The sequence below is a fragment of the Leucoraja erinacea genome, chromosome 14 (assembly GCF_028641065.1).
Source record: "Leucoraja erinacea ecotype New England chromosome 14, Leri_hhj_1, whole genome shotgun sequence".
Lineage (NCBI taxonomy): Eukaryota > Metazoa > Chordata > Chondrichthyes > Rajiformes > Rajidae > Leucoraja > Leucoraja erinaceus.
This window is the reverse complement of record NC_073390.1, coordinates 47,808,292-47,833,636: the sequence shown is the minus strand read 5'-3', so window position 1 is coordinate 47,833,636 and position 25,345 is coordinate 47,808,292. Positions and strand designations below refer to the sequence as shown.

Genomic DNA, 25,345 nt, shown 5'->3' with positions numbered 1-25,345 from the left:
CAGTCCGCCTGGATCTACTTGATCTCCCAGTTGCCAAACACTTTAATTCCGCTTCCCATTCCCACACTGACCTTTCTGTCCTTGGCCTCCTCCATTGTCAGGGCGAGGCTAGTTGCAAATTGGAGGAACAGCACCTCATATTTCATTTGGGCACCTTACAACCCAGCAGTATGAATATAACCAAATTATTTCTCTAACTTCAAGTAGCCCCTGCATTCCCTCTCTCTCTCTATCCCTCCCTCACCCAAGTCACACCAGGTTCTCGTTCTCACCTAGCAAACAGTTAACAATGGCCTGTTTCATTTATCATCGCTACTTTTTTGCATATCTTTCATTCATTTGTTCTATATCTCTCTACATCACTGTCTATATTTCTCATTTCCCTTTCCTCTGACTAGTCTGAAGGAGAAGGGTCTCGACTAGAAATGTCACCCATTCCTTCTCTTCAGAGATGCTGCCTGTCTCGCTGAGTTACTCCAGCATTTTGTGTCTATCTTTGTATTTAAACCAACATCTGCAGTTCTTTCCTACACAATATCTGATGCAGGATGATGAACAAGGATGACCAAATCACATCATTGCTTCTGGTGCTATCCAATAGAGAGGAACATAGAACATAGACATAGAAAATAGGTGCAGGAGTAGATGCCAGTTATTCATAGCTGATCTCTTTGGACAAGTGTAAATAGATGATGAAGCAGTTGGAGAGGGGGGAAAAAAATTACACTATTGATTTGTGAAAATACACAGAAGCTCAGTTGTTGGAAATCCAAAGCAAATGAGAGCATGTTTGTGGGGAAAGGGGAAAAGGTTAACGTTGCAGGTGAATATCGTGATATCAAAACTGGTCAGTTCTGACACAAACAGGAAAGGCTGGTTATCTGAATTCAACACAGAGCCTCGATGACTGCAATGTACCTCAATGGAAAATGATGTGCTGTTTCTTAAGCTGATGTTGGGCTTTGTTGGAACAGTGTGGGAGAAGACAGACAGGTCAGAGTGGGAATGAAATGGAGATAGCCGGAAATGGTAGTTCTGGAAAGAGGACGGGATTATGACCTTCTGAGACGTGGACAAATTTCTATAGTCAGAGGGTGGTGAATCTGTGGAATTCATTGCCACAGATGGCTGTGGAGGCCAAGTCAGCGCATATTTTCATGGTGGAGATTGGCAAATTCTTAATGAGTAAGGGTGTGAGGGGTTATGGGAAGAAGGCGAGAGTGGGTTTGAGAGAGAAAGATAGATCAGCCATGATTGAATGGTGTAGTAGACTCGATAGGCTGAATGGCCTAATTCTGCTCCTATGACTTATGAGAGAATGGAAGGTACAAACCTTCTCTGACCCTGCTTTTTGAAAGAGCCATTACATTCCCCAATTATATCATCACCTCAGCAGCTGATCTGATGAAGAAACTTTCCATAACAGCAGTTTTGAGACGTCTTCAGGTATATAGTTCTTTGAAAGTGGCATCATAGGTAGCATTGTTTTAAGAAGGAACTGCAGATGCTGGAAAATCGAAGGTAGACATAAATGCTGGAGAAACTTAGCGCGAGGCAGCATCTATGGAGCGAAGGAAATAGGCAACGTTTTGGGTCAAAACCCTTCTTCAGACTGATGTGAGGGTTGGGGGCGGGAGGATGAAAGGAAGAGGAGGAGCCAGAGGGCTGAGGGAGAGCTGATAAGGGGAGGAGAAAGTAAGGACTACCTGAAATTAGAGACGTCAATGTTCATACCGCTGGGGTGCAAACTGCCCAAGCGAAATACGAGGTGATGCTCGTCCAATTTACGGTGGTCCTCACTCCTGGAGGAGGCCCAGGACAGAAAGGTCGGATTCGGAATGGGAGGGGGAGTTGAAGTGCTGAGCCACCGGGAGATCAGGTTCGCAATAACTCAGCTCCCCAATGTGTAGGTGAGCTGGTCCGGCCGCGGAGCTCGAGCAGCGATGTGGTACGAGATCCTCCCCGGTCTCAGCCTCATGGCCGTGTGCCTGATCATCCCCGGCCTCTCCACCATCTACCTCCATAGGTGGACGAACGGCGGCAAGGAAAAACGGACTGCACGTTTACCTTATCACTGGAGTCTGTTGGAAAGAGACAGGAGAGTGTCTGACTGCAAAACCTACTTCAAATCAAAGGGATTAGAAAACATCGACTGATGGGCTTTTCTTCTTGAACATCCAGTTTGTGACCATAAGGAGAAGCATTACTAAAACATGAAATGTAATCCATGTTTCAATTACATAGTTTAACATAAAATGGAAGATACAATTTCCTTGTATGTAGCTTGTGTTGTCTATTACAGATACATTTGGGAAGGCAATAGAAAGTAGGGAGAAAGAAATTAGTGAGTTTGAAGCCAGGAAATGCTGATTCTGTGCTATCAATATAGTCATTGAAAAGGTTTCTGTGTTGTATCTCTCTCGTACCTATCTTGTCCTTTTTAATTCTTTTGGAGCTTGCAAATTCTATTGGCACATAGCCAAATAAAATTAAGCAAGCACAATAAGAGTAAGCACAGGGTAGTGAACTCCTGTATGGAGAAATTTCAGCAATAAATTTCAAACCATGTAATGATAAAAAAAAAATAAAGAAATAAAAAATAACTCAGCTCCCCCTCCAGCATTTTTGTCTATCTTCACAGGTAGAATTGGTGGTCACTTCATCAGTGAGCGCATTGAGTGTAGAAGTTGGGATGATATGTTACAGGACATTGGTGAGGCCGCATTTGGAATATTGCGTTCAGTTTTGGTCAACCTGCTATAGGAATGATGTTGTTTAGCTGAAAAGAGTGCAGATAAAATTCACAAGGATGTTACCAGTCCTTGAGGGGCTGAGCTTTCGGGAAGGGATGGGCAGGCTAGATCTATATTCCTTAGTGCGTGGCAGAATTGTGCATGATCTTATAGAGGTGTAAAAGATCATGAGAGGAATAGAGTGAATGCACAGCATTGCATATCCATGTACACTAAAAAGCTGGAGAAACTCAGCAGTAGCATTATGGAGCGAAGGAAATAGGCAACGTTTCGGCCTGAAACTCTTCTTCAGACCATATCCATGTGCCTATCTAAAAGCTGATTAAAGGCCACATCAATATTTGCTTCGAGCACCATCCCAGGCATCCACTACTCTTTGTGCAAAAAAACCTTGCCCAGCACATCTCCTTTAAACCGCCCATTTGATCTTAAAACTATAAACTCTAATCTTCGACATTTCCTCTGGTTTTTGATATTTTCAAAAATTGTATAAATGTCAAAGACTGGCAGCATCAGAGTGGAACAAATCTTTAGTTTAGTTTATTTTATTTTATTGTCATGTGTACCGAGGTAGTGAAAAACATTTGTTGCGTACTATCCAGTCAGTGGAAAGACAATACATGATTACAATCTAGCCATTCACAGTGTACAGATACATGATAATGTGAATAACGTTTAGTGCAAGATAATGCCAGCAGTCTTAAGGGCATAATCTTAAAATAAATAAAGAGCATAAATTTATGAGTTGCAACACACTTGGAAATGATGGAAGATAAAATATCAGTCGGTCAGGCCCAGTTTTGAGTACTTAATGAAAGGATTTAGGTAGCATTTATCTCAGTTGCCTAAAGTTCTGAGTTTACTGAGATTGGGAGCTTATGGTAGCAATTACCAGCCTCAGTTCTTGTGTATTCATTGACCACTCCATTTTAGATACTCTATTCATTGTCAGAACAAATGCAAGTCAGCCGCTTGCCCCTTTAAGCGAGTGCACGTTTCAGTAAAATTGGCGTGGATGTGATCTTGGCTTCAGCTCCACTCCGTGCCTGTCTCTTATAACCTTAAAATCTCAGATCGTACGAAACTCCTACCTGCTTCAGCCTCTACGACTCGCTGGGGTGGAGGGTTTCAGGGATGCATAACCTGCTGAAAGGAAAACACTCTTCTCTTCATCATCTTAATTGGGCAACCACTTAGCGCCAGTTCTAAATTCTCCCATGAGGGAAAATATCCTGTCAGCATCTAATATCTTCAAACTAACTTCAGAATAGTCCTACATATTTCATATATACTTCATGGCTGGAGTGGACAGTGCCAGAAGAGACCAGGCGGTTTTGTGAAATACAATTATCCATTTTGCATTTGACTTGATGCAGGATGCAAACAGAATTCATGTTCCCACCTAATTATAAAGATTTTAGGTTTCAAACTATGCCAACTATACTACTTATTGCCTTAGCTCATGGGTTTCAATTTCATGCGTGGTTAACACCAATTCAAACTGTCAGGCACTGATTGAAACCATGGCTACACCTCTTAAAGGGGAGGTTTACATTACTGCTGGTGGAACTCATGAGATTTAGCTCAGAGCTATGTGTGTGGACCGGGGCAGCCCAGTGGTAGAGTTGCTGTCTTACAGAGCCAGGGACCCAGGTTCAATCCTGTGCTGTACAGACTTTGCACGTTCTCCCTGTGACTGCGTGGATTTTGTCCGGATGCACCACCTTCCACCTACAGCCTGAAGTCGTGCAGATTTTGTAGGTTAATTGGCTTCTGCAAATTGTCCCTAGTACGTAGGAGAGAACTTGAACTAGTGTACGGGTGACCGTTGGTCGGCGCGGGCTCGATGGGCCAAAGGGTCTGTACCCACACTGTATCTCTAAACTAAACTAAAAGGCGGGAAGAAGCAGGCATCACAATGTTCAAACATGGCTTCCACAGAAAAGGTGGCGAGGAAAATGATTCCACATATAAATGGGCCAGGAAGTCTTTGAGCTGCATTTTCAAACAGTAGTGAGTGTAGTTCACACTCAATGTCATTGATCAGAGAGAATTACAGCAGAGATGCAACTGATGAGTCCGAAGACATCACACAGTGGCACAGAAGTAGAGTAGCTGCCTCACAGAGACAGAGTCCTGGGTTCAATCTTGACATCCTGACATTGTACGTTCTCCCTGTGGCTGCGTGGGTTTTCTCCGGGTGCTAGTTTTCTCCCATAGTCCAAAGACGTGCAGGTTTGTATGTAAATTGGCTTCTGTAAATTGTCCCCAGTGTGTAGGACGCGAAAGTGGGATAATCTAGAACTAGTGCACGGGGATTGATGCTCAGCGTGGACTTGGTGTGCCGAAGAGCCTGTTTCCTTGCTCTATCTCGAAACTAAACAAATGGTCATGGCTGGTAAATCATTCATCTGAAGAAGGGTCTCAACCTGAATTCCTTTTCTCCAGAGATGCTGCCTACCCTGCTGAGGTACTCCAGCATTTTGTATCTAAATCATTCATCAAACCCCATCTGTCAACCACTGTACCATGAGTCTCTCATTGGCAACATACTCATCTCTCGTTTAGCAAAGAATTTAGCAATTAGTTTAATTGCCATTCATGATTAGGTGTCTGATGCTATTTCATATCTTTACACAACTACCATTATTTCAAAGCTTCCACACGTACAGTCACAGTTTAACCAGAGTAAGCATGTCAGCCAGACACTGCAAGACATTCACTAACTTAATTCCTCTTCTTGCTTGAGAAGAGGGAGCATAGTTTAGATCAGCAAAAACAGACAGGCACCACAGATGTCAGCCCTATCATCTTGGTAAGCTGCTGTCCAATGTTTCTGTAATCGTAAATCTCCATGGTGAGTGGCAATGCAGGTATAATTTAAGATTACAGCATACTTAAATCCAATTAGTTTAAAGATTGAGAGGCGCCACGGTAGAGTTGCTGCCTTACAGTGCCAGAGAGCTGGGTTTGATCCCGACTATGGGTGCTGTCTTTACAGGGTTTGTACGTTCTCCCCGTGACTGCGTGGGCTTTCTCTGGGTGCTCCGGTTTCCTCCCACACGCCAAAGACATACAGGTTTATAGGTTAATTGGCTTCCATACATTGTCCCTAGTGTGTAGGATAGTGCTAGTGTATGGGGTGATTGCTGGTCGGCATGGACTCGGTGGGACGAAGTGCTTGTTTCCACGCTGTATCGTTAAAGTCTAAAGTTTAATACAGCATGGACACAGGTTCTTAGCCCACTGAGTCCAGGCTGACCATCAATCACCCGTTTACACTAGTCCTGTTATCCCCTTTTCTCTCCACTCCTGACACACCAGAGGCAATTTATAGGAGCCAATTAACCCTCAAACCAGCATGTCTTTGGAATGTGGGGGGAAATGTAGCACATGGAGGAAATCCACACAATCACCGGGAGAATGTACAAACTCCACACAGACAGCATCTGAGCTCAGGATCGAACCTGAGTCTCTGGCAGTGTGTGACAGCAGCTCAACTAGCTGTGTCACTGTGCCGCCCAATGCTCACTCTCATTCCGAATCTTCCCAGTATCCCACATCCCTTTCAGATTCATGACATCTCATCCACCCACTGTGTCCAAATGAAAGATAGAAGAATCAACAGCAATCCCGGGTCATTAAACAATGAAAATAATCACTTACAAACAAAATCACAGCAAAACCCTAGCTGCTATTGACAACTGATTCACTAGACTGTGCTGGAAAACAACATGTTCTGTGACTGAGCAAGAAATAAGGTGCATTCTGAATTCCTGCATATAATGGGCAAATGCATACTACAGAGCTTCTGCCAATTTTAAGATGTTATGACTGTACAGTTTTTCCGACATCACAACTGAAAAACCCAAATTAATAACACCCTCCAAACATATTCAATAATTATAATCAATATGTTATAAGTTTACCTTTTACAATGTTCTCATACCGGTTGGTTTGTTGAGCACTTCACATTTGGAAATGTGCCTTATTATTATAATTAATAAGGAATGCAAAAAAAAATAATGGAAACACAAAAATACAACAATGGTGCACAAAATAAAAAATATGCCCAAATGTGATTCCATAATTTTAATAATTTCCAGTAACATGTAATGGGAACATTATTTAATTGTTTTTACAACATGCCGCTAAATTTAATTACATTCACTTGAAAATAAATTAATTCTACATTCAGTTTAACAAGGAAGAGAGCACACAATTTTCTGAAAAATGCACTGAATCCATTCTCAACGAATAAAAATATGAACAATTTTAATTGAAAAATATCGATTTGGTGATTATGTTGAAAGTCCTTTTCCGTTTTCGTGGTCTTTCAAATGGAAAGATGAAAGAGTTTTGAGGAGATGTAATGGGCCAGACCCATCACCACGCTACATTAACGGTTTAAGGATACACTCTTAGACCCCGTTGAACCCATTGTAGTAACTGTAGATGCCCGTTCCCGTTCTTTTGCAATCTCCATTTCAATTTTGACTTGGATTTTCTCCCAATTAACTTCCACCTGCAAAGGGTTTGATGTCAACGTTAGTCAAATAATAAACTAAAATGTATTAATTTATATAGTTCCTGTTAATAATTAAAGTATAGGCAAACATCTTATTAATGTTACTACACTTTAGCCCATCCAGAATAAAGATGCAATCTAAAAGCAGGCAAACATTAAAGCAAAACTCAAGTAAGAATAGGTGCAGGCTCGAAGGGCCAAATGGCCTACTCCTGCACCTATTTTCTATGTTTCCAAGAATGATGGAGAGAGAAGAAACTGCAGGTGGTCAATCCTTGAGCAAAAAACAAAGTGCTGGAGGAACTCAGTGGGCCAGGCAGCATCTGTGGACGGAATGGATAGACAACACCATGTTTCGGGATTTTTCTTCGGACTTACTGAGTAAGGGGGGAGGGGTGGGGGCAAAGTCTGGCAAGTGTTAGGTGATACAGATGATACAGGTGATTGGCAGATGGGTGGAATAAGTGATAAAGGGTAGAAGTGTAAAGGAAGCAAATGGGCCACAGATGAGGAAAGAAGATGAGGAGTGAAATGTAAAGGTGGAGAGATGGATATGGTTGGAGGACAAGGGGAGGGAAGAGAGATACAAGGGAAACGGGGGACAGAGATGGGAAGGGTGGGAAATGAGTGCAAGGAAGAGGGGAAAGGAACAGGGTGACGAGGTGGTACGAGAAATGTGTACGCATCGGGGGGGGGGGGGGGGGGGGGGGAACGGTGGGATAAAAGGGAGTGTGGGGGTGGGGATTACTTAAAGCTGGAGTTATACAATGCTCATACCATTAGGTTGTAGACCACCCAAGCAGATTAGGAAGTGGTGTTACTGACAGCTATTAGCCGAGGTCCCAACGGTATGAACAAGGAAATGTCCAATACTCCACGCCCCGCTTTTCTTCCCTGCCACCACCTCCCCCTCTCTGGCTCCACTCCTACTCCCCCTGGTGTGCACATATTTCTCCCATTACCCCCGACACCCTGCAGAGGAGCTGTGAGATGTGTGAATAGTGCTCGTCAAATAGGCTGAGGCATTACAAGTAAAAAATCAGGAAGCATAAGTGTACGCAAAATGAACTGTTGGGGATAAAAGATGGAATTAAGAGAAATGCAAAAGAAATATACAATTGAAGCAAAATTCTTACATTTTCAAAATTGTCATCAATCATATTCTGATGGGATGAGACCACAAATTCATTATGTTTAACTGCGCCAGTTATTGTATTGTATTGTATTGTATTGTATTGTATTTTAATGACCACACAGCCAGGTGGTGGAAGTTATGGTGGAATTATGATGTACAAGGCTGTTAGCAATCCACATGCCCAATGGAGCAACCTGCCATGATCTGCTTTTTGTACTGGGTAATGAGTGAATAAGGTTCTCAACCTCACACACTTGAACAAGCCGATATCACATCGCCCATGGAGGAGCCAGCTAGCTCACACTCTGAACGTTGGGTTTCTGGGTTTTAATTATGCATGGACAGAGTCTGGTAACTGCTGCTTGAATCTCTCCTGAGAAAGGATGTGCTATTAGTCCCACCATTACTTCCAATGCAAATCACTCATTTATCTTACTTCATTCTTACTTAGCAGAATGGGTAAATTATTAAACCCAAAGACAACACTGCAAACGCACAAGTACACAAACACACACACACATGTAGAAATTGGTAAATAATGTAAATTTACAGAAAATATAAGGAGAGATTTTATGTGCTCTAAATACTCTGAACATTAAATAGATACATTAAGATTGGAAAGATTTAATGTCCTAGAGAACCTCCCGGAAGCCTCATATGATTTTACGCAGAAGTCTGATCAGTCGGTAGGACTGGATTTACAATGCAAATTATAGAACTGCTAAGTAGTGGAATTTATTTTACACCGTGCTGCATTAATGCGTATTTAATGGAACTCTATCGGAAATCTTCCCTTCCCCCATATTACCAGCATGATTTAATGTGACCAATCTGTGTGGGGCCCTGATTAGAAATGATAAATTTGACTTCCTCGGTTATAAACTGGTGAATTACTAGACTGTGAATAAAATGGTCGTATTAAATCTTCTGATAAAATTATGTGTTCAGTTTATGACGGCTTTACACCCTGGCAACCCTGTCAGGCGGAATGTAATAAACCGTATGCATGCTCCAGATTGGAACCAATTCTGGGTAAACAGACTGAACAACATTTGTTTTTTTCCCCCATTTACTTACTCCTTCTGCATACTGTAAAAATCTCTTGTTGGATTCTTCTTTGTGGAAATCTTCCAAAAATTTCTTCCTGTAAGCCAGCACTGTATCTACGTGTGTCTTGTGTTTCACAGCCAGTTCCAGAGCTCTGCACGTACAGAAAAAAACAAACAAATTAAACAACTGTGCAGCATTTAAACTAATCACGCCAAAAATGACAGATTATCCTACAAAACTTTTTACATGTTTTTGTTTTGTTTAGTTGAGAGATACAGTGCGGAAACAGGCCCTTCGGCCCACCGAGTCTTTGACTTGCAATTTCCACACAATAAAACTATCCTACACTAGGGATAATTTTACATTTATACCAAGCCAATTAACCCACAAACGTACGTCTTTGGAGTGTGAGTGAAAACAGAAGATTTCGGAGAAATCCATGCAGGTCACGGGGAGAGTGAACAAACTCCGTACAGACAGCACCCGTAGTCAGGATCGAACCTGGGTCTCTGGCACTGTAAGGCAGCAACTCTACCACTGGGCCACCGTGCTGCCCTCTAATTTGATTTTCCATTAAATTAGAAGTCAAAGTCAACACAACTATTTACAAATATCTTCCAAATTTATTAATACCTGTATTTAAAATTAATGATTATGATTTTTAACTCGTCAAGGCTCACAACTTAAAATATGTAAACATTTTATTACTAGTAATTTTATTTGTGTAGTAGATTGAAATAAAACTCAAAATCATTTGTTTAAATTCTTTATGTGACAAGCTAAATTTTAAATTTATGACATAATTGTGTAAAATTACTTTCTGCGTGTGTTGATTCACAGCCAGAGATTTTATCTATTAAATAAAGTGTGTTGTTACAATGCAATTGTTTAAACTGAGTAACTAGGAAAACTGACGTCTACGTGTGAAGAACACTCTTGAGCATTTGCATTAATCAAATCTCTCAACAATTAAGATAATTTTAAATTTACAGAAATCATTTTCTGTGGGAGTAGCATGTTATGTGAACGATTCTGCCTGAAAGAACTGTTTGAGATGACTGATATTACTACAGAATTAAAATGGTTTCTTTATACTAACATTTATTTTTAATATTTATTCAACAAATTATTGCTGAAATAAATATGGAAAATGTTGGAAATACTCAGCAGGTCAGTCGGTCTACGCAGAGAGAAACAGAGTTACTGTTTCAATTTGATATTCTGTGATCAAAAGGAAAAGATAGAATAGTTGCGGGTGTGGGAAAGGGTTGGAGAGAACAAAATAAATGATTGTGAGAGGGTGGAGGTGTAAGTGACGGAACAACACAAAAGGTAATGGCAGTGGTGAAGGCTGGTTAATCACAGCTGATCTGTCTTTATAAGATGTAAATCGAAATTGATGAAGGAAAACAGAAGAGAGGAAAAAGCGATGCTGGGCCTTTGAGAAACAAACACTGCAGTAGGTGGAAACTTTAAATAAAAAGGGATTGCTAGAAAGGAGAGGGATTTGGCAGCATGATGGCTGCGGTAGAGTTACTGCCTTATAATGGCAGAGACCCGGTTTCGATCCTCACTACGGGTGCTTGTCTGTGTGGAGTTTGTACGTCCTCCCCGTGACTGCATGTGTTTTCTCCGAGATCTTCGGTTTCCTCCCATACTCTGAAGACGTACAGGTTTGTAGGATTATTGGCTAAGTATGAAAATGTAAAAATTGTCCCTAGTGTGTGCAGGTTAGAGTTAATGTGCGGGGATTGTTGGTCGGTGCGAACTTGGTGGGCCGAAGTGCCTGTTTCTGCACTGTATCTCTAAACTAAACTAAACACTCAGCACTTCAGGCAGCATCTGTGGAAAGTGCAAAACGGAATTAATTGTAAAACGTTTTGATCAGTAAACAAGGAAGACCTTGATTTTCTCGCTGACTGCCACATTCATTTGCCATCCTGTCCCCACACTGACTTCTCTCACTTCTTACTTTTGTAACTTGTGTCAACGCCAGAATCATGGCGACTGTGTCCTGCCCGAGTGATGTCATTGTCAGCTGGATGATTTTACCGGATTGTATGTAAAAACAAAGAATATCACTGTGCTAGAAGGAAAAAGAGAAATGTGGAGACATAGGAAGGTTTATGCTGCCATTCTGGTGTTGAATGTCTGTAAAACCAGCAGTACAGCAGAGTGTATGCGGGAAACAGTTGCTTTAAAACCTCCTACAGTGCCCATAATGTTTGGGATAAAGACCCATCATTTATTTGTTTGCTTGTGTACTCCACAATTTGAGATTTGTAATAGAAAAAAATCACATGTGGTTAAAGTTCACATTGTCAGATTTTAATAAAGGCCATTTTTATACATTTTGTTTCACCGTGTGGAAATTACAGCAGTGTTTATACATAGTCCCCCCATTTCAGGGCACCATAATGTTTGGGACACAGCAATGTAATGTAAATGAAAGTAGTCATGTTTAATATTTTGTTGCATATCCTTTGCATGCAATGACTGCTTGGAGTCTGCGATTCATGGACATCACCAGTTACTGGGTGTCTTCTCTGGTGTATTGTAGCCATCTTTAGCTTATGCATGTTTTGGGGGCTATTCTCCTTCAGTTTACTCTTCAGCATATAAAAGGCATGCTTAATTGGGTTCAGATCCCAACCGATTGGTCTTTCTTGGCCTGCCAGTCCCTTCGCAATTAGTAAGCTCACCATGGCTCTCTTTCATCTTAATTATGTTCCAAACAGTTAATTTTGGTAAGCCGAAGGTTTGGCTGATGTCTTTCACAGTTTTATTCTTGTTTCTCAGTCTCATGATGGCATCTTTGAATTTCATTGGCACAACTTTGGTCCTCATGTTGATAAACAGCAATAAAAGTTTCCACGGTGATGGAAAGTCTGGAGGAAAGACTAGGTGCTGAGAGCTCTCTTATACCTGCACTAAGGAGGCAATTAAACACACATGAGCAATTACAAACACCTGTGAAGCCCTGTGTCCCAAACATTATAGTGCCCCAAAATGGGTGGGGACTATGTATAAACACAGCTGTACTTTCTACATGGTTAAACCAAAATGTGTAAAAATGACCTTTAATAAAATCTGACAATGTACACTTTAGCCACATGTGCTTTTTTTCTATTATAAATTGCAAATTGTGGAGTACAGAGGTAAACAAATACATGATGGGTCTTTGTCCCAATCCATTATAGAGGGCACTGTACATCAATTAGTAAAGTCCGGTTGATCACAAAACCTTTCCTCTGAGCACATGAATCAATTTGTTTGGAACTGCAAATTATAGAAGCACTGTGTTTTTTACCCATGAATCTAATATGCCACTGCCAGATCAATCCCATCACACCCATTTGTCTGCTTTTTCCCAGATAAGGTGTGGCTTGGATTCAGTTGGTTCTATTTATTCCAATGAAAATAAATGGCAGAGAATAGTTTCAGGTAATATATATTTTTTAAATTTAGTTGAGTTAATAGAAGTGTGCTTAGAATACAGCACAGGAATAGGCCCTTGGGCCCATGTCTGTGTCCAACATGATGCCAACACAGACTAACCCCTTCTGCCTGCCTGCATATCCTGCATATTAAAGAGCCTATCTAAAAGCACCAATGTTGTATCTGCCTACACCACCACACCTGGCAGCGCATTACAGTCTCGGATGAGGGTTTTTTTTTAGGTGGCCGTTCCAGAGACTACCTCTCTGTCTCCGAAAGCACAACTCAATTCATTTGGTGTGTGCAGGTTGGCTCTTGAGTTTTGCACTATGAATGGCCTTGGCAGTGCTGAAGAATCCTCAGAAATTATGTTTAGCAGTGTCCTATGTTCTCTTGGCAGCCTTCTCTTTTCTGTTGAGTTATGGTGGAGCTCCCATACATAAACACGCTGCATTTATGGTTAAGGAGCTCCTGAATTTGTTAATCATTCTCATCAAACTAGTATTAGAGCTTTCGGGTTGTGGTTTCAAGGGTCTCTTCATAGGTGCAGATTATGGTGAATTTAAGGCAGCGCAGATATTGGGGAACATTCCGTGGATCAAGTTGATTTGAGGGTTGGCAATTTGCTGTGAGGCGCTGTACAACAGAGAGTGAATGAACTGCAGATGCTGGAGTTTTGTGTAGAATACCAAGTGCTGGAGTAAATCAGCAGGTCAGGCAGTATTTGTGGAGAACATAAATAGGCAGGGCTTTGACCCAACCCGCTGAGTTATTCCAGCACGTTGTGTTCTCTCTGAGAACAGTTGTCAAGCACAGGCTCTTCGGGACAGTACAACAAACAAAATAAGAGCAAACAAAGACTAAATAAATATCACTGGGATATATTTTGTTCTGTCTTCAGTACATGTTTCGGGATAACAAGCAAAAAAATATTTTGCAACGGTGATAGTATAATTATGTGTACCTTTGATCTTCCAGCATCTGCAGTTGCTTCTTGAACAACATAGTATAATTATTATCACTTAACAACACTGACCTCTAGTGTGCAATCGTAACTTTGCCGTAAGCACATGTGCTAATGCTTATTTAATATGGTTGCTTTTCTCACCTATCCCAGTTGTAGAGGTTAATATTTATTTGGATTGCTTGATAAATTAGGCCTGTTTGGATTAAAATTCCTACAGCATCCTGTAAATTTCCAGTAAATAGCAGCAAGTGTGCCATCCGTGACTCCTTAGAGGGTAAATCCTTGATTTGGTTGATGTATTGCACCTTATCAATCTGGAAGTTAAAGAGAGTTTTTACACATGACCATGATTTATTTTTAGTTATGTTATGTTTAATATAACATTTCAAATGCTGCATTTTTCAGTTAAGGGCCTGCTCCACTTAGGCTATTTTTAGGCGCTACAGGCGACTAGGCTATCGCCACATGGTCACCTGTACGGTCGTGAGTAGTCTCCTCAGTCGCCCAAAGAGTCGTAGCGTATTTCTGGTCGGCGCTGGATTTTCAACGTGTTCTTTCGGAGACAGTTGGCGACAGTGGGTTTGACGCCAATGAGCATAGCTTGACTTCTCCTGACATAGGTGCTGTCGTAGTTGTCGCCAGGTGACGTAGGTTGTCGCCGGTGTTGACTTTGTTTTTTTGTTGTTGTTAAAGTAATGATTCCATTTCAAATTTTATGTCGAAGGGGGGGGCCAGTCGCCGGTTTTTCCGTGACCTACTACGACTATGACAGTCACCGGCAGTCGCCTAAAAATATCCTAAATGAGGCACGCCCTTTATGTACATTTTTAATAAGTTTATTAATACAAAATATTCTATTAGATGGTAAGCACTTTGGCATGTCATAGCATGAGAGGTATAACACAATACTACTGATATTATGTGTAGAAAGGAACTGCAGATGCTGATATATGAAGAAGGTAGACACTAAGTGCAGGAGTCACTCAGCGGATCAGGCAGCATCTCTGGAGAAAAAGAATGGGCGACCTTTTGGGTTGCAACCCTTCTTCAGACTGAAAGTAGACGGGAGGGGACTGGAGGTAAGAGAAGGCCAGAACAAAGCAGGGCCAGAAACTGTTGATGTTCTGTTGTCGATGAAGCATTATAAATTTAGGCAATTATTTCCTTTTGATTGAATTTTATTGCAATCACTGTAGTCTTGTTTAATAGCTGGAGTAGCAGAAATAACAATAGAAAAATCTGATTTGTAGGCCAAAAAACCGACAGTACAGGTATAACTTTATTTCTACTTTCCGAGACATCGGACAATCTACTTTCATCGGGTAGGCTGATGTAGTTCAAGAAGTGCCTCCCTCCCAGTATTTCAAGCCAATAAATGCCTCTGAAACACCCACATCCCAAAGTGAATAATAATTTAAAAAGTTATCTCCAATATATGCAGCAATTTCTAATTCGATACAATTTAACATATTAATACCAATACTAGTTCATTGCCAATTTTAGTATGGGTAAAAGTGGAATGTCTTTATAGGAATCAATATATATTGCAACATTCCCTGGAATGATGCACCTCAAAATACGTTTCTGCATAAGAAGTTATTCTTACAGCACATGAACAAAAATGTGACTGAACAAGTGCAAAGGGGAATTGTTCTTTGAAACTTTCTGGGGCCACCTAATGTATGTATTTTTCATACAATTGAAACTGACATCTTTGGACATTAATGACACTAGTTGGCAATGTGAAATTAGTTTGGCAAGCAATCTAGTAATCCTTGTAATCTCTCATAAAAAGCATCTTTCAAACCCTGAAAGTGAACCCACATTTCTGCTGTAATCCTTTCTATCTCACTCCAATCTGCTCCTCTTATTCCTTAAGACACTGGGAATCCCATTTTGTTCACCCGTTAAAGTCACTAACTCTTTAGTCTATTTCAGAGCAGGCTTTACAAGCTAAAGTTGAATTCTGATGATTCTTCATTATTTTATCACCTTAGCCATGTACTCTCAAGTCCACATTAGAGGAAGGGCGAAAAAAAAAGTATAAATCAGGTGAAACTGAGTATCAGTTCATTCATTTACCATATTCATGATACAGGCCAACAGAGGGGAAGTGAACATGGACACAAAATGCTGGAGTAACTCAGCATCTCTGGAGAAAAGGAATAGATGGTTGAGACCCATCTCCCGAATGTGAGTCAGGGGAGAGGGAAACTAGAGGTATGAAACGGTGCAAAGAAAGCACACGTGGCTGTGATAGGGAGTCTGGGCTAAAACGTTGTTGTAGAGCTGGAGAGCAGGAGAAATCAGGGGGAGCAGTGAGAGAGGGTGTTGTAGAACTCTCGTCAGAGAGATGGAGATAACTACTTCAAAACAGGCATACCTTGAGTAGATTTTGCTGTGGAGACTTGAAGATGGGAGCAGAAACATTGATCACATTCTCTAATTTAAGGACAGACTTTCAATTTTTTTAGCATTGCCTCTGCCCATATTTTGCAGGACAGCACTGGAACTAGGAGCTTTAATCCTTCCAGAAATGGTTAATATTCTCATGTTAAGAGAAGGAGGGATTTTAATTTAGTCTGGTTAAGTAGTTTTCAAGCTTTAGTTGAAATACCTTTAGTTAATACCTTTAGTATTAGTCTACTGACCCATAGTCAGTTGATAATGCCAACAGAAGCAAGTGTTTGTATTAAAGAGAGTTCTGCGGAGATAAGCAAAGTGAGATGGCATCCAGCAAGAAGGCTTGATTAATGAGTAAATCTGAGAAGTAGAAAGAAACTAATAGGTGGAAAAGGGCTGAGAACACGGGTACCAGTCACCATTTGCAGAACAGTTATTATGAGTTGTGGAAATAGCTTTTCAGAGGTGGTGGCTAATGATACCATTTTAGAATGGCATTCTACATGCGACTTTAGGAAAGCTTCCAAGAATGTAATAAAGGAAAGCACACACAGGGAGAGATTAATTATAAACATACCAACTTTAAAACGATTAGTTTAATTCATATACCTCGCCAATTGCTGCGTAAGCCACCTCTGCTGTCGTAAGGTCTTTGTGTCCAATTGCCATGGCAGCAAGACATGACCACAATGTTTGTTCCTGTTTGTGGAACAAAAAGTATCAATGGATTTAGTGCAAGCACAATGAAAATGTATAGGGTTGCAGCTTTAGGTTACATTATATTTTTAATCCTACATTGGGTTTATACACTTGAATTTTGTAATGATCATGCAAGCGCATCGCTTTGCCGACAGGATAACTGAATGGCCAGCCATAAAACCACCCAATAACAGTTCAAATATCATCCCGGTCAGTCTGCACGAGGAGCTCGTCACCTTTGAGAGCATTCTTAGCAATGAAAACCAATGACGTGAGGCGTCTGTGCCTAGTTAAAAGGGAGAGCACAAAAACAAACATTCATCCCACAAGTATTTAATAACTAACTCATTGGAAATGAAGCAAGCTGAACTTTAGCACTTCAATTAAAACATGATAATGGGTCAGGTTATTTTTAAAAAGAGTTTTGTATTTTCTCTCCACTGCTCTCATTAAATGTTGGTTCCCAGCGCTGACTTGCAATGTCCATCCTGGTGTACCTTGTTTGGAGAATCAGTTCACATGATCACAAGGACCCGTTGTGATGCCTTACCAAATGATGTGTCTTGACAGTGAATGCCAGCAGGTTGCTCCATCGAGAGAAGCATCACAACATAACTCAATAGTTCAACGGTACGTTGACCATTATTGCTAAAAGGATTTGAATCCAAGAGCAAAGATGTCCCACTGCAATTATATCAGGGCTCTGCAAAACCATATCTGGAGTACGTTGCATGGGTATAGTCACCCTACCTGCAGAGGAGTCCAGAACTATATTCCCTAAAATCTAAACACGTCCATCAGGAAAGCATCCTCACAGCACTAACCTATCCACATAATCTTGTATGTCAGCTGGACTGCTAAACTCCATGGAGCACATCCTAATCTGCTCAATCTTTCCTTTTTGACCACAATAATCAACCAGGTGAGTCTTCTCTACATTGACCCCAGGGTAACAATATCATTCATTATATAAGGAGACCACAACTGCTCGCAGTACTGCCGAGTGATTCTTGGATGTTGGTGACTTGCCCTGTGAGGAGAGATTAAATAGATTGGGTCTTTATTCCTTAGTTTAGAAGAATGAGTGGTGGGGGCATGTTGAATGGCATGGGGAAGATGGGATGAAGGGCCAGTTTCCATGCTGCATGACTCCATGATTCTATCCCATGGCGCAACCACAATTCTCATGAAGATTGGCAACGTAAATGCAAGAAAGCTACTTGACCCAACGGTGGTGTCTAGAAACTGGTGTCACAGTCTCAAGGCAAGTGGTCATCCACTCATGCCCGAGATGAGAAGAAATGTCTTAACTAGGAAAATTGTGAATCTTTGGTATTCTTTATCTCCTGGAAGCTTAATGGCTGAGCATCTTCAAAAACACAGACAGAGATTTTTGAACAGAAAATAAATCAAGGGATATAGTGTATATAATGCAGAAAAATGGTGGTGAGCTAAAAGGGCAGTCATGATTTAGTGCAGGGGTGGAGGGGTTCAATGTCTTCTTCCTGCTTCTATTTATTTGGTTCAAGTACTGGCCACAAAACAAATGCTCAATCATGAGTTATTGGTTTGCACTCAAGAGTATGAACTGTAACTTTTTTTCCACCCTATGGTGGAAAGCATAAAAACATCAGCTGTAGCATCATTATCTCTCCACATGCTGTCAACAAATAATTTGGCATTTGCAGATAACACTGGGGCTTTCCATTGCTCATCCACACTTTAGGAAAACATGTTGAATTACTCGGGAAACTGGCAAAAGCCACACAATGTATCAATATGTTTGTGCTTTACTGTGTTAAATCTTTGAAGTAGTCAACATTTTATCTGTGTCGTATTAAAAACTTAAATTATTTACACACTATATATTTAAAAACATATTTTGCCAAACACACTTTTGATGAAATCAACTGTGAGGTGGCTGTGTTATCCATATATCAAAAAAGTAAGTCAATTAAAGATTTTAGATTTTGTTTAGCTGTTATTTACAAATAATAAAAAGATATGATAAAATGATACCAAAATAATTTGCTATTTGATTAACTTGATCCTATTTTATGGTTTATCAGAACAGATTTTAGTTAGATTGTTTTTTATTGTTAAACGTCCAATGCTACTGTATTTAGAAAATTTGGAATGAGTTCACAACCTAAGCATATTTTACTGATATCTTCCTGAAGTACTCCTATATCAAAGTTGCTGCAAGACCGAGATATTGCAGGATTTGGGACAAATCCATAGGCACGTTTATTAAGGATGACTCCTAATTTTTCCATGTTTAGGGTGGAAAGGAAATCTTCACTAATTATATCTAATTAGTCCAATTATATATTATATCTTCAACGTCCTGTTTAAAATTAAACCTAAATCTCAAGTATTTATACTAGTTAACTGTGGGTATTTAAAAGGCCTCCTGCCTAATGCAGAGGCCCCCTTTTCACCAAATTTCCCAGGCACCGTGTAGGCTTAGCATAAACCCGGACACAAAACGAGCAGCTTCCAGTAATGAAGCTGCAGTCTACTTTGGTTGAAATATCAATTGCCTTTACTTTTCCCGTTGGAAACTTGATAGCAGATTGAGAAAGTGCTATGTTCACAGTCCAGACCACACTATCTGTGTCCCAAACCTTCGATATTAAAAATGACTGTGTGATTTGATTTATACTATCAAAGTTAGCATCTCAAATGTTGAGAAATCAATTTCAAAAACTGAACATCTTGATAAACAAGGCCAATGAAGTTTTAATTAGATTTGATTTGATTTCTGTCCCAGGAGGCTTATTTTACTACAGAATCAAGTTTCCTTTAAAATGTTCCATGCAGCAATTTCTTCACATGCATTAAAAATTACACTATTTACATACAGCAGAGTTACAGCAAAGTAATCGTTTCTGGCAAGATTTTAAAATAATATGCTCTTTTGGTTTAAAGGGTCATCAGCAACACTGCAAAGCACAAAATGCACAAAAGGTTCCTTCAGAAAGCCAGCTACATTAAGCTTTCAACAGCTATATAGACTGGGTAATGATTACTGGAGTTATTCTGTCAGTTAACTAATTTTCTCAGTAACCAATGATACAATCTTCATTAAAAAAAAAGTTTTACTGCAGATCTATTAGCCACATCCAAGAAATATAGTTAATGCTGACATTTTGGTCAAATAAACAAACCAAAAAAAACATAATTAACAGGCACATAAAACTCATTATGCTGGCGTCTCTGTCAGATGGAGGTCTATTATTCTGTCTGCATACAACAGTCTGAAATTATTAGTATCCCATTTTAGAGTGGGTAGAACTCCAAAAATGGAGTGCTGCTGATATAAAAAGAAGAAAAATAATGACAGATTGTGTATTTTTCCTTATTATTTATCATCATGTTTTATTTGGACGAAGGAGAGACAGGCATTAAATGGTTGCAGCACTTGGGAGTTATTTACATGCAGCTAAATGTAAACAAATCAAAATACATGTGTCCGTTTATCATCTTCCCACTGTTTAATATCATAAGAACATAATTAGCCATTTCAACTTACGGAATGAATGTGGCCATGAATTAACGAACCGCGGCGAAAATTATGAATAATATTTAAGTATTCAGAAGGAGAAACTCTTTATCATCATCTGGGTGGACATCTGGCAGAGATGATCCACTCCTCGTGTATCATTTGTTATTGGTTTAAGTTTACGGACGTGAAAAACAAAGATAATCACCAAGAGTGCTTTCAATTAGCGCTGACCAATATACATGGGGTGGCAATGACTCAAGGACGACTTATGTACAAATAACTGTGGATGCTTGAACCTGAGCAGAAACCACAAAGTGCTGGAGTAACTCTGCGTGTCAGGCAGCATCTCCTGAGAAAATGGATAGGCAACGTTTCGGGTCAGAACCCTTCTTCAGACAATCAGACTGGCAGTTCCAAATTCCCCGGCGTTAACATCTCAGATCCTGGTCCCAGCTCATGGTTATAATCACGTAGAAGGCACATTAACGCTTCTACTTTCTTAGAAGTTTAAGGAGATTCCACATGTCACTGCATACTCAAACAAACTTCTACTGATGCGCTGTAGAAAGTATCATGACTGAGTGCATCAAAGCCTGGTGCATCAGGTGTCCTGCTGCAGAGAGTGGTGGACTCAGCTTGATCTATCATGGGCAGAGCCATTCTCATCATTAAAAGCATCTACATGAGGCGTTGCCTCAAGCAGGATCTCCACTATCCAGGCCATGCCCTCTTCTACCTGACACACTTGAGCAAGAGGTACGTAAACCTGAAGTTTCAGACCATCAGGCGCAGGAATAGCTACTTTCCTACAACCATCAGGTTCTTGAATCGACCTGCAAACCTAAATCTACCTCAGCAACAGAACACGACGGACCACCTGTTCCACTACCATGAACATTGCTTTCCAATTGTTTGATGTAGTATTGTCCAGTCTTCTTCTTTTCACTGGTTTGTAGAATGTATATGTAATTTATGCTGTTTTTGTGTGCATTTGTCTGACTCTATTTGCCTGTGATGCTGCCACAAGCAAGATTTCCATTACATCTGTACTTGTGCATATGGTCTGGTTAACATTAGGTTGGGGGAAAGAAAGAGTTGTATCAGAGATTTTAAAATCCATCAAAGTTACTTAAGAGCAAGTAAACAACATTGTGGCCTCTTCTATGGGAGCTTTCTAACATGTCCTCATAAGGCAGAGAAAAGCTATTTTTTTATCTTTTCCCTCCCAATGGGTCAAATGACTTCCCCACTATTTTACCAACTTCAGTCCCATAACCAATACAAGAAGGAACTATAGCCTGAATTTTGCAGTTGGAAGTAAGCTCTGTTGCTTGGTAATCTCCCACAAAATAAAGTTATCTTTCATGTATTTATGGGATCACTTGGGGCAGTTAAAATTAGCGACATCCATAAAAAGCAGAAACTAACTTTGAAGGCCAGCCAACTCATGCCTTTTGGTTTTGCCCGAACTGCCAAAGAATGTCCCATCCCGAATGTTACATGTGGAAGCGTTCAAAAACAAAAGACATTAAAACTCAAAAAAAAGCTTAAACTTTCTTAACAGACTTCCCAACATGTGTACACATCTTTAAATATTGTAAAATATCACTAGAAAAATATCGCTAAGATACTCAAAGTAATATAACATATTAAAAAAAACACCCATAATTTTTTTCAAGTAATCTGAATTCTTATAAAGTTTCTCTCCGATTGAAATCTAGATGGAAAGACCAGGTGTGCCTCTTACTTGATGGATGATTCAGTGGTGAGGGGGCAAGACAAGAGTTTGGGCATTTTATCCCACCGACAATGAAACACAATGATGAACACAGTCAAATGACTAAACAGTTAATTACTGGCTGCAGCTATTTAGATGTGCACGTTTAGAAATGTATTTGTTTTTACTTAGTTCAAAGGTACAGCATGAAAACAGACCCTTTGGCCCATGCTGACCATCGATCACCCATTCGCACTTGTGCTGTGTTATCCCGCCTTCTTGTCCACTCCCGACACAATAGGGGAAATTCACAAAGGCCAATTAACCGACAAACCTGCATGTCTGGGATGTGGAAGGAAACCGGTGCACTCAGAGGAAACCCAGGCGGTTACAAGGTCCACGCAGACAGCACCCAAGGTCAGGTCAGGATCGAACCCAGGGTCTCTGGTGCTGCGAGGCAATATTTTACTTACTTCCAGGCAATATTGGCAGATGGTGATAGTTTCACCAAAATCTCCTCGCAAAAACTGGCCCTCTGTGTTACAAACATGTTCAGTTATTTAACAGCTAATTAGTGGTACAATGTGCTGACAGGCAGTGGAGGTCATATTTTTGATCACATGTGTCTGTGCTCAAGTCGGGATCCAAACTCTGTGATGGCTGGATGTTACAGCTGGATTCAGATTTCTTCAACCAGGGATGGAAAAATAACAGTCAAAAACACATGAGAATTATCAAACACCTCCAGCTTAAAAAAAATGCTTTTGAGGTCAACAGAAAAGAGAACAACAGAAAAAGTGTGCTTAGCAGTAAACTCTGTTGCATCACTGAGTAAACTACTGGACTACCCATGTATGGAGGATGGGACATTGAGATTAGACATTGTCAAGCTGCGAGCAGCCTTGGAAGAAAGACGTTGGGGTGAAATGTGTCTTGAGCAGATGTGTAAAATGAATACTAACAATCCTTGGCCTGTTTATTTTGGAATGTTTCTAACCAAGCCAATTAAAAAAAAAAGAACTGAAACCGGATTGAAGATTTACTTCTGTCTGTTTTGTATCACCATGCAAGAACATTTGCACCCACAGTATACTCAGGATAGGGTAGAAAACATAACGTTAAAATCCATACTTATTTCAGTCTGCTTGCATATTTGCCTTTATTCTGCAATATGACATGTAGCTCCAATATGCATCGACAATCAATAATACCCTATCAAATTTGCAATAAGCAACTTACTGATTTTGTTCTCATCGCTGAGTCTAACAATCAAAGTTGTTGGCAGTAGAAAACAGAACAAAATGTAATAAATCTTGCATGTGAAATACTATATACATTATAAATGTATAGATATTTGCAAGTGACTTTAAGGCTGTAAAACTAATGTTACGATTCAGATGACTGCCTAAGCTTACTTTCATGGTTTATGGTTTCACATGAACTGCTAAATTAGATTACTGCCTTGTAATCATTTCCAGGCAGCGTACATAGTGATCACAATCAACTTTCATTTCTGTCTAATATATTTTAAGGAATTGTGTAAACACTGATATTGATGAACATTTCAAATTGTCAATAATTCACCTTTTTAGTACCGGAGCAAAATTATATTTTGTTTGATGTGTGATACTACATATTTATACTGGGAAGAGTAAATATGTGGACATTAAAGCATTAACTGCCATATTAGAAATTCTGTGCAATTATCACAGATACCCATTGTGCATTTTAAACCATTGCCCAGTTTCTGATATTTTGATACTTTAAATTGACAACAGCGGCATCCGTTAAAGTGGACACCACAACGTGATGAAGTAGGCATGAATTATCTACTCCTTTCTCAACAAATGTTCTCTCTTAAAATGTTGTGTTATATTTCATCTTTGGTCAGCAACAAAACCCGGCACAAAAGTATCAGCTGTCTATTGTGCTTGATCATTAGTCCGATTGAAACAAGTGAAACTGAATAAAGGGAAGGAAATACAACGGCTAGCTTATTTAGCAGTCGTGACCAAAGACAAATTTCCACCATTCTTTCTTTGAGACATCTTATTTGTGTTTCAATGCAGTTATGAAGAGAGCATCAAATGTCTATTGCTTGAATTGAATTAATATTTGTATCGCCCGTCTAAATAATTATTGTTCAGAATGCCTATGGAGAAAATAGTCAAATAATTAAAAATTATAAAGGTTTGACAATTTGGTTTTTTTTGTTATGTGTACACTATACGTATTTTTACACATTTAAAACTGCTGTTTGAGTCTGTGTTCGGTTCTATCAAATAAGTACTTCTATAATTTTAAAATCCTGAATATAAAGTTTTCAGATGCTGCTTAATTTTAAAATCCTAAAGTGTAAGGTTGTAAGATCTATCTAAACGCTTCTAAGATACAAATGAAAAAAAATCAACAGAGAGAATAATACATTTAACTAGTGAGTTATGAAACCATACGAAACAAAGCAAGAAAATGTACTCAAGAAAGAACTGCAGATGCTGGAAGATCGAAGGTACACAAAATTGCTGGAGAAACTCAGCGGGTGCAGCAGCATCTATGGGGCGAAGAAAAGTCTGAAGAAGGGTTTCGGCCCGAAACGTCGCCTATTTTCTTCACTCCATAGATGCACCCGCTGCTGCACCCGCTGAGTTTCTCTCCAGCAATTTTGTGAACCCAAGGAAATGTACTGTCAGACATAGCAAACTCACCTCATCAGGTGTTGTTGTCTAAATGGCATAAAAAAATGTAAAATGTAAAGAAGTAGTTTAATGGAAGCAAGTTGTGGTATTGGTTAACAAATCATATATGTTAGTTCCCAAGTGAAAGTTCTCTGTAAACAATGTAAACCAGAGAAATGTTTTAGATATTATTTTAACTCATGCAGTAGATAAAGCAGCTAAATAAGGGACAGAGTAATTCCACGCAATACTGTATTTCCTAGTCTGTTTACCACAGTTCCTGCTTGCACCTCACAAAGTTTTGATTTAATAGCATTAACTATAAATGTCAACATGTTAAAACTTCATCTGTGTTGTGGGTGGGGCAATAACACTGCAACTAATAAAAAATGATCAGTTCAACTATTAATATTACAATTTTTGGGCATCATTATTTTGCATAATGCAGATATTCAAAACAATGCTCAAGAAA

General features: G+C 39.8%; 2 protein-coding genes across 2 annotated transcripts in view; one reads left to right on the top strand and one right to left on the bottom strand.

The window, feature by feature from the left end:
• Window positions 1-1,885: 1,885 nt before the first annotated feature.
• On the top strand, window positions 1,886-2,506 carry LOC129703694 (NADH dehydrogenase [ubiquinone] 1 alpha subcomplex subunit 1-like). Its single transcript, XM_055646363.1, has one exon. It carries the CDS (start codon window positions 1,944-1,946, stop codon window positions 2,154-2,156), a length of 213 nt encoding a protein of 70 aa, XP_055502338.1. The 5' UTR covers window positions 1,886-1,943; the 3' UTR covers window positions 2,157-2,506.
• Window positions 2,507-6,822: 4,316 nt separating this feature from the next.
• ift80 (intraflagellar transport 80 homolog (Chlamydomonas)) overlaps window positions 6,823-25,345 on the bottom strand; it is a 157,779-nt gene continuing 139,256 nt past the window's right edge. Inside the window, exons 17-20 of the mRNA XM_055646362.1 lie at window positions 16,884-16,973; window positions 14,013-14,185; window positions 9,494-9,617; window positions 6,823-7,278 (exon numbers count right to left, since the gene is read on the bottom strand). Coding sequence (XP_055502337.1) covers window positions 7,153-7,278; window positions 9,494-9,617; window positions 14,013-14,185; window positions 16,884-16,973 — 513 coding nt within the window. The 3' untranslated portion in view covers window positions 6,823-7,152. The remainder of the gene's footprint in view (window positions 7,279-9,493; window positions 9,618-14,012; window positions 14,186-16,883; window positions 16,974-25,345) is intronic.